The sequence below is a fragment of the Macaca nemestrina genome, chromosome 10 (genome assembly GCF_043159975.1).
Source record: "Macaca nemestrina isolate mMacNem1 chromosome 10, mMacNem.hap1, whole genome shotgun sequence".
Lineage (NCBI taxonomy): Eukaryota > Metazoa > Chordata > Mammalia > Primates > Cercopithecidae > Macaca > Macaca nemestrina.
Genome location: NC_092134.1, coordinates 25,084,567 through 25,097,167, shown reverse-complemented (window position 1 = coordinate 25,097,167; position 12,601 = coordinate 25,084,567). Strand labels below are relative to the sequence as shown.

General features: G+C 47.9%; 1 protein-coding gene across 2 annotated transcripts in view; it reads left to right on the top strand.

The window, feature by feature from the left end:
* The window catches only part of LOC105497663 (WSC domain containing 2), a 59,545-nt gene that overhangs the window by 39,807 nt on the left and 7,137 nt on the right, over nucleotides 1-12,601 (top strand). For both annotated transcript variants that reach the window (XM_071071182.1, XM_071071181.1), the window contains 2 exons: nucleotides 597-761; nucleotides 8,990-9,190. In XM_071071182.1, coding sequence (XP_070927283.1) covers nucleotides 597-761; nucleotides 8,990-9,190 — 366 coding nt within the window. The remainder of the gene's footprint in view (nucleotides 1-596; nucleotides 762-8,989; nucleotides 9,191-12,601) is intronic.

Genomic DNA, 12,601 nt, shown 5'->3' with positions numbered 1-12,601 from the left:
CAAAGGCCAACCATGTGGGCTTAGAGGCCAAGATAAGAACTCTGGACTGCATCCTATGTTCAAAAGGCATATGTATTAGTTTTCTCTAGCCCTCAGTTTCCTCATCTGTAAAATGGGTTGGGAGGTGGTGAGTACCATTTGAATATTCCTGATTCTCTGGCTTTTCAGAGTCCGCAAAATACAAGAATAACAGAAAATACATAATGGATGCTATTGACGGTTTCAATCTGGAGGAAAGGGTACGGGTGAATGGGAAAGACTTGCTCTGCTGGGGGTAAACTGGGGCTGGAGAGAAGATTCACCCTCCCAGCTGACTTCTATTGGATCACTACTATGGGCTAACCACTGTGCTTATCCCTTCCCATTATTATCCCATTTAACACTCACCTCAACCCTACGAGGGAGGAACCATCTCCCTCATTTTACAGATGGGAAAACTGAGGCCCAGCGAAGCTTTCCCATGACCTACGCAAGTGTCCTGTGCCCTTGATCACCTGGCTGAGAAGTGGCAGGGGTGGGGCTCATACCCTGGTCCCTTTCAGACAGGCTCCATCTGCCCCTGGTTTTGACCTCTGTCCATGCTCCGCCCTTTTCAGACAACCGTTGCATGGACAGAAGGTTCCTGCCGGGCAAGTCCAAGCAACTCATTGCTTTGGCCAGCTTTCCAGGTGCCGGCAACACATGGGCTCGCCACCTCATTGAGCTGGCCACGGGCTTCTACACTGGCAGCTACTACTTCGATGGCTCCCTCTACAACAAAGGTGAGGAGACGGCAGGGAGGGCAGGGCAGGAGGTTCCCTGGGCTTGGGAAGGTCCCCCCTTGGAAGATATGGGAATACTCCTCCTTGAGTACCTACTGCATGCCACTCAACTCTCCCAGGCACACTTATTGAGACTCACTGCATGCTTGGTACTCCCTACTTCCTTTATGCCCCACAGACATTTCTTCAGTCACGTCCTGGATACTCCACTAGCATCCATTCAATAACTGACATTTATCAAGTACCTATCCTATGCCTGCTACCTTTCCTCCATTTAGGTTACCACAAACATTTCTCAAACACCTACTGTGCCCTGGTACCTCATTACAGATATTTCCTGCAGCAACTCTTTGATGTAATAGAGGTACAAGAACTAAGTTCACTTTGGGGACATTTATTGAGCACCTACTATTCACCAGGTGTCCTCTCCAGATTTAAGTCAACAATATTCACTATGCAGGGTGCTCTATTTTCATTCCATTCACAGATGTTTACTGAGCACTGGAATGTTCTGGATGCACTTCCTAAGTTAGGTGTCCCAGCATGCATTTGTGGAGCACCAACTGTGTGTGAGGCACCTCATGTAGGTTCAGATTGCCAAAGATGTTCTCCTGGCACCTAGTAGGTGGCCAGGTGCCATATTCTTATTTAACCCTGCATAGAAACCTTGTGAGGTAGGAGGATGATGTTCTTTCCCAGAAATGAAAACTGAGGCTTGGAGAGGAGAAATAATTTGCCCAAAGTCACACAATGTTTTTGTTTTTGTTTTTTCAATAAGCTGATTGGGGATTGCATTCTAGTATTTCCCAGTTTCAAAGCCCACATCTTTATTACTCTATCATACAGGTGAGAAATTCCTGGGTTTCTTACTGAGGAACAAGAAATCATGGATGAAATGCCCCTTGGGCATGAAGCCCTCTCCTGGGCATGGTGGGAGACATCAGGGAAGCAAGGCCTCCTCTTGTGGGAGGCTTTGCATCTACATGTGGAGCAGCCCTTGGCCATGGTCTTTGTGTCTGCAAACCAGCTGAAGACCATTTCCTGGCTTTGTGACTTTAGGCAATTTACTGTACCTCTCTGATCCTGTGTCCTCATGCACAAATTAGAGATAAGAGTACATATTTCATGAGGTTGTTTCAAAGCAGAGGTGTCCCATTTTTTGTCTTCCCTGGGCCACACTGGAAGAAGAAAAATTGTCTTGGATCACACATAAAATACACTGACACTAATGATAGCTGATGAGCTAAAAGTAAGATAAAAATAACAAAAAAAAAATCTAATAATGTTTTAAGAAAGCTTACGAATTTGTGTTGGGCCACATTCAATGTCGTCAATAAAAGTTGGCTCTGGGTACTCTTGTCTGGGTGCCAGCCACTAGCCAGGCACAGCTTGGTGCCAATAAAGAGTCATCCCCAAACCCTAGCTCAGGGAGAGCCAGGGGGCATGTCTTTCTCAGGGCGAGACACAGGAGGGAGGCAGAGACTGGGCAAGAAAAGGCAAAAAGGGTGAAGAGGGACAGGCTGATGGTTGGAGTTGGCAGCGGGTCAGGCAGGGGAATCTGCTTAAGAATCCCAGCTTTTTACATATTTATTAATTTCCAGTTTGGGCCTGAGTGATTGTTTATTAAGCACCTATTACATATGAAGCTCCATGCTGAGGGTATTGCATGCTTATATCAGGATTTGAACCCAGGGCTGGCTGTCAGCCATCCCTATGATCTTAACCCCTGTGCTGTGCTGCCTTTGTGGGAGCTGCTGGGAAGAGCACTGGGATATTCCAGAATCTCTCTGGCTTGTCCTGGAGCAGTGGCTGTGGAATGCAGGTTCAGAAAGGATGCCATGGCTAGCCAACATTCTCATGCTCCTGGCTGTGGCAGCAACCCTGCTCATGCAATCCTAGAATGTCACAAACAGAAGGGGTCCCTCAGGATGATTTAGTTCAGGGACCAAAATTGGTTTCATCTAGTGTTGATTCCAGTGAATTTTTGCTTAAGGATGATGTGTTAAGAAAGGTTCTATTCTCTCTCTGAAACAAAGTGCCTTAATCTATTAGTGATGCCTGTTGAAAGTGGAGAATGGGGAATGGTGGCCTATACACCAAGTCTTTGCCATCTGATCTAAGTCAACCTCCTAACTTCAGAGAAGAAGAAGAAATGGAATCTTAAGATAGAGTCAGGAGATCTGATTTTCAGTCTGAAAGTTCATTCTGATACTTATCAGCTGTGAGAACTTGTGCAAAACTCTTCACTTCTCTGAGCTTTCATTTCCTAATCTGTAATAGGGGGATGTCAGTACTGAACTCAGAGATTTTCCAAAAAATATAACAAGATAATGTTTGTGAAATAATATGTGTGAGCCTGTGGTGTAAAACAGACATTTTTTAAATGCTATGTAACTAGGACAGTCATTTACTTACTCAAAGGCAAAGGGAGTTAGTCTCTGACTACACGTTATCATTGCCCAGGGAGCTTTTAAAGTCTTGACACCCAGGCTGCATCTCAGACCATTTCCATCAGACTCTCAGGAGTGGGCCCAGGCATGGGTGTTTTCTATAAGCTCCCAGGGGATTCCACTGCAAAACCAGAGCCAAGACCCCTGGCCCTAGACGAAGAACCCAGCATTCTTACTTCCAGACCCAAAACATTCCAAAAATTCATTTGTCTCCCTGTGTTTGCTAATGCTTTAGTGTGGGCAATATTAATGGGTCATTAATGGAGTGAGACACCTACTAAAAGTTTACCTTGATTTAAAAAAAAAGAAGAAGAAGAAAACATAACCCCCCGGTGGCAATTCCCTGCCTCAAGCTGTGTCTAGTTACTGGATGTTTCCTTCATTCGTACTGAGACAGGCAGGGGGTTGTGGGCTGGTCACAGACAGCTGAGGCTTTGAATGTAGTTGCCTTTTCATTAGGAGCTTTAAAATCCTTCCTGCAGCCTGAGCCCTTGCAGTTAACATTGAACTCTCCCTAGGAGCTTGGAGTTGACAGTGGGGTGCAGACAAAATGAAGAGCTGCTTGCCCCCCAACAGCATCAGTCAATCTAGCTAACCCTGCCCAGTCTCTCCCCACATCACCTTGCAGCTGAAAGATGCTTAACTTCATGAAATCCTTTGCTGCATTTGCCACACTGGGGCAAAGTTCTGCAGCCCCTTTCAGACCCCAGGTATAATGAGCTCTTTGTAGTTCAAGAATGCACTGGCGACTTGCACGTGCTATCTCTGGGACGTCAATCCCCACCGCCCCCACCCTTATTTCTTGCTTATTTGGCCTGGAAACCATCTCCTGAGGCTGCAGGTCAAATTCCCCATTGCTGTGTCTCTGGCAGACTTAACAGGTCGTCCTTTACCCTTCTTGTACCCCAGACATTCATTCATCATAGCCCTATTATTATGAATATATTCACATCGCTGTTAATAATTCTAATCATCGTGGGCCCTTATTTAATATCTACAATAGGCCCAGCACTGTGACGGGCACTTTATATTTTTTCTAACTCAGTCTTGAGGTATGCGTGCAGAAGATGGATAGGAGTTACTCAGAAGGAGGGAAAAGAGGGTGTCCCAGGCAGAGGCCATGGCATGCTCAGAGACAAGGAGGAGAGTGGCACAATGTGATGGGTGAATAAAAATAGTTCCATGCTGTTAGATGGTGAAAAGGGAGGTAGTGGGGCTGGGGTGTAAGGTAGAAGGAACATCCAGAATAGGATTTGGCAAAGCACCTAGAATGCCCTTCTGAGAGCTGTGACCATTGTCATGAGGGCTATGGGAATGGGAATGGGGTGGGATATTGTGGGGTTTTCAGCAGAGACGTGATGTGCTGAGACTGGTGTGTTGGAAATAGTCTTCTGGCCACAGGTTTGGACTGGGAGGTATTTATCAGGCTGCAGGGTTATCCAGGGAGTGACAGTGCTGAGGCAAAGGGGAAGTGGGTGGGACATTTAGGAGGTCACTGATTAGAAGAGAAGACAGTAACTTGGTGGGTCTGGAAGGGTAGCATCTGTGCAATGAGCTGATCCCCCAGCAACTCTTGCTGATTTATCTAAGTCCTTTAGAGTTTCTTTTCTTCTGCTATCAACTTGCTGAATGGCTGGATGCACGTTTCCCTGTCCCTCAAGACCTCAGTTTCCTCCTCTGTAAGAAGCATGTGTCAGACGGGTGCTCTCCCGGGACCCTCCTAGGCCTGCTGGGCTGCCCAACATTTTCTCTCTTTCCTGTACTTTTCTGCAACCTGCTCTTCCCTCAGTCTGGCAAAGGTTCCACTTCACCAATGAGCTGGTGAGGGAGGGAGGGAGGGAATGAATGAGTGAATGAGTGAAGAAATGTAGGGACCTTTCCCTCCCAGAATCCAAGTGTCTGTCCCACTTAGGTCTTTCTTCCCTTTCCCTCACTGGGTGCAACTGCCATTTGCAAAGCATGGTTTTCTCTGTCTCTGTGTCCATCTGCCATCTGGTGCGCTCTCTCTCTCTCTCTCTCTCTCTCTCTCTCTCTCTCGTCCTTTCTCTGCATGTCTACCTCTGCCCAGTATGTGCCTCTGCCTCTCTGTCCTTCTCTCTTCGTGTCTCTCTCTCTGTTGTTCTCTCTCTAGGTGTCCATCTCCCCTTATCTGTTCCTGTCTCATTTTATTTCTGTGTCTGTTTATCTCCCCCAACTCCTGCCTTCTCCCTCACTTTGTCTTAGTCCCTCCCTCTCTCCAGGTAACTGTGTCTTTCTCTCTTACTGTTCCCCTTTCCCTAGGCTTCATCCCCCCCTCTCCCTACCTCTCCCCATATCAGAGACCTCATTGCCTTAATGCAGGCTCAAGCTCTGTGGTATGTGAGGAGCCAGAGCCCTGACTTCTGAAGGAGGGAAGACATAAGAGGGAAGGGCAGGATGATGTTCTCAGACTGGTACATCAACCCACAGAGTTGGCAGCCTCTCAGCCCAGCTGATGCAGGACAACAATTTCTGAGGATTTCCTTGTCCTCAAAGCAAATACCACTGTCCTGGAGAACCACCAGCCTTCAGGGATGTCCATGCCTGGAGCCAAGATGAGACTTTCCAGTCCCAATAAACTCTAGGGCATGCAGAGATGTGCAGTCTCTGCCACTTCCCTTCTCTGTATCTTAGCTCCCCTAACTGAAAAATGCACAAGCAACGATAGTAACAGAGGTTTGGAAGACAGACGGGAAAAGCATGTCTTGTTCTCTCTGTGGCCCTAAACAAGGTTGTTTCTCCAAATCCTGGGACAGTTGGGCAGCTCCTTAGAGTTTGAGGGTCACATGGGTGCCCAAAATAAGCTGATATATTGGTGACTCTTAAAAGATAGGATTTAAATATATCATGTTTATGTCATGGAGATGCTGGATCCTGGATGTCAAGGAGAGTGCAGAGGGAGACACCCTTGTGGTGGAGTTCAGCAATTCCGCTCTGGCTCAAAGCTTGCATCCATTATTCCCTTGCAGTTACCTAGACAGGCCCTCTTTAGAAGACAATTGAGCAATTATCTGTTGTTCTTCAGGCAAACCTATTCTATGTGCCTTCTCAAAAGTTCCTTTCCAGACATAGTACTCTTCCCTCTCTGGGAGATATTCTGCTAAATGGAATTTTCTCTACATTTGCAATACTCCTATAGATAAACTCCTCAGGCAACCAGAATCTGGAATATGAAACAGATCTTTCCCAATCTTTATAGCTTTTCTAGGTTTTTTGTTTTTGTTTTTAATCTTGATAAATACTGTGCTAAGTTGACCCCATCATGAACAAATAGAAATGTTGTAACTTGGGTATCCCAATGCATGGAGCTGATTGAAAATAGTTTGACCATCCTTTCATGTTTCTGGCAATTTATTTTTCCTCGTTGAGAATCTGTGTGAGTTCTGGTATACCCCCGCCTGTGTTTTCCATTGCTGTGCTCGTAGTGAAATAGACTTTCGTAAAGATAAAATGAAACCATGGATGGAAAGCCCTTTGTCCATGTCATGTAGAGCTCTACCAGAACACATGACATGAAATTATATCCAGCGTTGCCTTGCATAAATGTTTATGTCCAAAGCTCTCTCTCTCAAGCCCCTACATCCTATTCCTCATTCTCCTCTGGAGGAGATTTTTTCCATGACACTGTGCTTCCCATCGACCTCAAAGGCTGTGGGTTAATATTTTCTCATGGGCACAGGCCAGTGCTAATTTGCAAGGCTAGGCTTATCCCAGGCAACTTAACTTAGCAAGTCCCAGAATGGAACCTGATTGAAAAAATCACATTCCATTCTTGGCTCTTCTGCTTAGTGGCCACGTGTGAGAGGCTGCACCTCTCTGGACCCTGGTCTCCAGGAACAGGAGCAGATATCAAGCCAGTCTTCACCTCCATCCATCTTAAAAGCCAGAGCACAACAGGGAGGGAAGAAACGATACTCCAATGTTTGATGATACGAGGCGACTTCTCAGTCCATGATTTCACCCTAAGTCTTATTCTGCATTAGCTGCAGAATAAATGTATTGAAGTGTTACTGTGGGCCTCATCAATTTCTCACAATGGCCCTGTGAGGGAGAAAGTGCATGGACCCATTTTACAGATGAGGAAAACTGAGGCCCGGAGAGGTGATATGATATTCAGAATGACTCATTGGGTTGCAAACACAGCCAGTATCTTGAAGGTCTAGTACAATAACATTTCTACCTGGCCTTAATATCGTATCCAAATGCCTTAGCTTGCATGAGCTAAGGGGCACTTAGAGGGTGAAGGACACATGTGTGCCGGGAGCCTGGATGGCCCAGGTTTATATCTTGGTTCCGCCTCTTCCATAGCTCTGTAACTTGGGCGAGTTATTGGACATCTCTGCCTCAGTTACCTCATCTGTAAAATTCCTTGTAGAATTGTTGAGAGGATTGAATTGCTTAGTATATGTAAAGGGCTTAGACTAGTCTCCAGCTGCACAGAACTTCTCTCAGCTCCTCAGCTTTTGAAAGGAAAACCTGATCATGCCCCTCCTTTTTGCTTAATCCTCTTAAGGGTTCCCCAGTCTTTCTGGTCTAGTGCTGGCCTCTTCATCACAGACCCCATAACCCTCTCCAGCCCCATGCTCCCCTCTTGCTACCTGCATTCCCTCTGCAGTCACTCGTATGTGACAGATTTCTTCCCAACCACCACAGGCCCTTTGCACCTGCTTTTCCCAGCCCCTGGCCCTCCCTTCCCAGCTCTCTTGAGCTGGTAAGTTTCTCCTCATTTTTCAGTTCTATACTTACGCATCTCTTCCCCCAGGAAACCTTTTTGTATGCCGCTTGACTAGGTCAATGATTTTGGTTGAGCTAACTGGGCTGCCCATCCCCAGGGGGCAGGTTGGGACCATGTCTATTCTATGTATCTGTCATCATCTGGGACCAATCCCCCACCCCTCACCCCCAGGGCATGTCCTTTCATGGTGATAGCAGAGCTGCCTCATGGAAAGTAAGCAGAAACATATGATGTATCTTGAGACTGTGCTGAAAAAACCTACTTTCACCCTCATTCTATGGGCCACAGGAAGTCATACGGCCATGCCCATCATCAGTGGGGTAGGGACGCTGACTCCCCACAAAGAGGAATCACCCAGTACATCACTGTCTGGCCCCTCTCACAGCACCCAAGCTTTTTCTCTTCTTCTTTTTTTTGTCAAGAGACAGGGTCTCACTCTGTCATCCAGGCTGGAGTGCAGTGGCACGATCATCGCTCACTGCAGCCTCAACCTTCTAGTTCGAGCAGTCCTCCCGCCTCAGTCCCCCAAGTGGCTTGGACTACAGGTGCACGCCACCATGCCTGGCTAATTTCTTTTTTTTTAATTTTTATTGTAGAGAATGGCGTCTCACTATGTTGCCCAGGCTGGTTTCGAACTCCTGGGAGCATACTGTCCTCCCACCTTGGCCTCCCAAAGTGCTGGGATTACAGGCATGAGTCACTGTGCCTAGCCAGCACCCAAGCATTAATACTCCCCTTTTGTAACACTCACCAGGGCAGTGGTTTTACACTTATTTGTGGAACAATCTAACTCTCAAAAACAGGAAGACTCGTGAATATTTTTGAAGACCCGTGAATGTTTTTGTAAATCATTTTAATCCCGGGGTCCTAGCACAGTGCCTGGCACATAGTAGGTGCTCGATAAATATGCGAACGACTGAGTGAACAAATGCATGAGGATTCCTGAAGTGGCCCAGAAGGGAGTAGGGTGGGTTTCTTGCTTCCCCGGCTCACCGGTCCTGTTCCTTACCTCTGGCTGCGGGAAGGGTTTAAAGGTGAGCGGGACCACTGGCGCAGCGGACGGACCATTTGCATCAAGACGCACGAAAGCGGCCAGAAAGAGATCGAGGCTTTCGACGCCGCCATCCTGCTCATCCGCAACCCCTACAAGGCCCTCATGGCTGAGTTCAACCGCAAGTACGGCGGCCACATAGGCTTTGCTGCGCATGCCCACTGGAAGGGCAAAGGTACCGTTCGGGAGGGGAGAGGAGGGGAGGGGAGGGGAGAGGAGGGGAGGGGAGAGGAGGGGAGGGGAGGGGAGGGGGAGGGGGGAGGGGGAGGGGGAGGGGGAGGGGAGAGGAAGGGAGGGGAGGGGAGAGGAGGGGGCGGGGAGGGGCCCCGGGCTGCAGGGGGCGGTGGGAAGGTCCCGCGCTCCGGACCAGCATGGCCAGCAGGAGAGGATGCCTCATGCGAGAAACCCCGGAGGGCATCCTGGAGGGCACGTGTGATGCTCCAGTCCCTGCTTCCAGTAGAGTAGGTGCCTCCCACAACACCCTACCACCCACAAGCATCACCTTCTGTGAGCCGGGATGCTGCATCGCACAGGGGATTAAAATCATGGGCTCAGGAGAAAGACTTTGGGTTCAGATCTCAGCTCTACCACCTCCCAGAAGGGCTCATTAACCTCCCTGAACTTAGATGGCCCCATCTATAAAGTGAAGATTATAAAACAGTGAGGCTTTAATAATTTTACAAACACTCAGTAGGTGTGACTTTCATGGTGTTGGAGATGCTCATGAAATTGATGTGGGATTGATGGAAACAGGTTAAAGAGCCCCACCCTGGAAGTCAGGAGACCTGAATCCAGCCCCAGGTCAGTGGCTGTATTGCCACGAAGTCCTAGGAGCACAGGTACAGGGAATCATTTCAATGAACACTCCCAACTCTGGGTGGCGAGACTCAGAGAGGTTAAGTGACTTGCCCCACATCACACAGCTGGGAAATGACAGTGTTGAGCCCCAAGCATGGAACTTACTAAGATGACCCGGGTTTGAGACTCAGTTCTGGCACTTACTAGGTGACAGAGGGCTGTATGGATCAACATTTCAATGCAGAGCAGCCACCCAGGGCAGTAGCCAGAGCTTTGAAGTCAGACCCAACTTCTGCCATCTTGAGTTCTTAACCCTTCTCAGCCTCAAAGTCCCATATCCGTTATAGGATGATGTCCACCACCATAATGAAAGTCACATCTACTGAGGGTTTTGGAAAAGGCTAACTTCTTAAATCCCCGCCATAATTGTCCCCATTTTATAGATGGGATAACCTAGGTTCAGGGAGGTTAAGGAGCTTTTCCAGGGTAAGGGGGATATAGGGGGTTGTTGTTCAATGAGTATGAAGTTACAGTTATACAAGATGTAAGTTCCACCGTTCTGCTATACAACATAGTGCCTTTAGTTAACAAGAAGGTATTCTTTACTTAAGATTTTGGTAAGAGGGTAGATCTCTTGTTAAGTGTTTTTTACTATACACAAAAATGAACAAAGAAAATAGACTAAAGGAAACTTCCAGAAGTGATGGAAATATATATTAGACGGATTATGGTGATGGTAATATGAGTGTATCCACATAACCAAAGTTGCTAAATTGTATATATTATGTGCAGTATTATGTATATTAATTAGACCTTAATAAAGCTGGGGTTGGGAGGAGTTTTTCCATAAAGTGGTAGAGCTGGGATTTGAACCCAGGGAATCTTGCTCCAGAGCCCACGTTCTTCAGCACTGCACTGTGATAATGGATTAGATGAACCATTGGTGGCTATGAATCACCCAGTCCAGAGCCCCCGACACACAGCAGGCGCTCTGCAAACGTGAGTTGTCCCCAGCTCATCCAGCCTCCAGGAACCAGGCTGCTCCAGTACTCCAGCCCCTCCCCAGAGAGGAACAGAGCAGGGCAGGATGATGTAACTCAGCAATCCACCGGTAACACCCTCAACACTGACTTTGCTCATTAAAACCCTTGGGACTGCCCCTTGGGTCCCAATTCACTCAAGGCGGTTTGTCTGTTCCTCCCTCTGCCTCACTCCTCTTCTCAGTGAGGGGGTGGAAGCTTGGATAGGTGGTGACATTTGTCCAGTCATTCCCAGGGGTAGAGAGGCCTCTGAATCATTTGTTGGTAGAACAATCAATCAAAAGCAAACACTGGTCGCCAGGCTGAGATATCCATATGTGCAAATGGTAGTAGGACAGACTCTGCTTGTCAAAGCTGGAAAAGACCTGGGACATCAGTGAGCTCAGTGGGCCTCTGTGCTGGTTGCTCCTTAGAGTCCCTGGAGGAGAGCGGGAAAACCCCAGTGCCTAGGCTGCACCCTGGACTATTACTGGTTGGAGCCTGGACGTCAATATATTTTTTTTAACTTTTATTTTAGGTTCTGAGTTACGTTTGCAGGATGTACAGTTTAGTCACATAGGTAAACGTGTGCCATGGTGGTTTGCTGCACAGATCAACCCATCCCCTAGATATTAGGCCCAGCATGCATTCGCTATTCTTCCTGATGCTCTCCCACCCCACCACTGACAGGCCCCAATGTGTGTTGTCCCCACCCCACTCCCGCATTGTGTGAATATTTTTAAAGTTCCCCAGCTGCTTCTAATGTGCATGGAGGGCTGAGAACCACTGATTCCTATTGAGTAGTGGGGAAACTGAGGCCAGAGAGAAGCAGAGACCACCAAGGTTGGTCTAGCCCTAGGACCTAGTTCTCCCACCTCCCAGGCACCCTGCTGTCCCAAGTGAACAGAAAAGGGGCTTACCTGGGAAGCTCTTGTGGGCACTTGACATTTGATATCCCATCTAAGCTCTCTAGGGACCACAGGGGGTAAGAAAGGCAGTGACCATCAGTACACCCCACTTTACAAGTGAGAGAGCCATCCCAGGAAGGGAGAAGTCTCTTGGCTAAGACCGTAGGTACTGACTAAGCTGAGATTCAAACCAAGACATTAACCACCAGGCTCTACTGCCTACAACGTTGCTGACCCTTTGGTACATTCAGATATTCTGGAAGAGGAACCTCAACCCTATCTTAGGTTCAGACAAGTCTCCTAATTCCCAAGAGCCATCCATCTCTTATCTTTTTCCTTATTCAAGACAGCTGGGAGCTCTAAACCAACACTAAGGAAGGAGTCGGAACAGGCTGAATGGAGAGGCTGCAGGGAGTATGGGATAGGGGGATCCACCACCCTCATCTCATATTGGGAGCCCAGGGTCCTACATGAGTCTGAGATGGGAGAAGGGATCTTCTCCAAGTGCCCCCTCCGAGGCCTGACCCAGGTATGCAAGGGCTGTGGCAGAGAGCCTTCCTTAAAGAACAGAACCCCCAGTCTCCACTCAGCCCATTCTTCCCCTTTGCATTCACCATCTGGCCTCTGGAGACACTTGAGTTTGAGACCCTTGCTTTAAGGTCCTAAATCAGTAGCATCAGCCTCCCTTGGGAGCTTGTTGGAAATGCTCATTTTTAGGCCCCATCCTAAAACCCGCTGAATCAGAAATTCTGGGAGTGGGGCTCCAGCAATATCTCTGTGTGTGTGTGTGTGTTTTGAGACAGAGTCTCGCTCTGTCATCCAGGCTGGAGTGCAGTGGTGCGATCTCAGTTCACTGCAAGC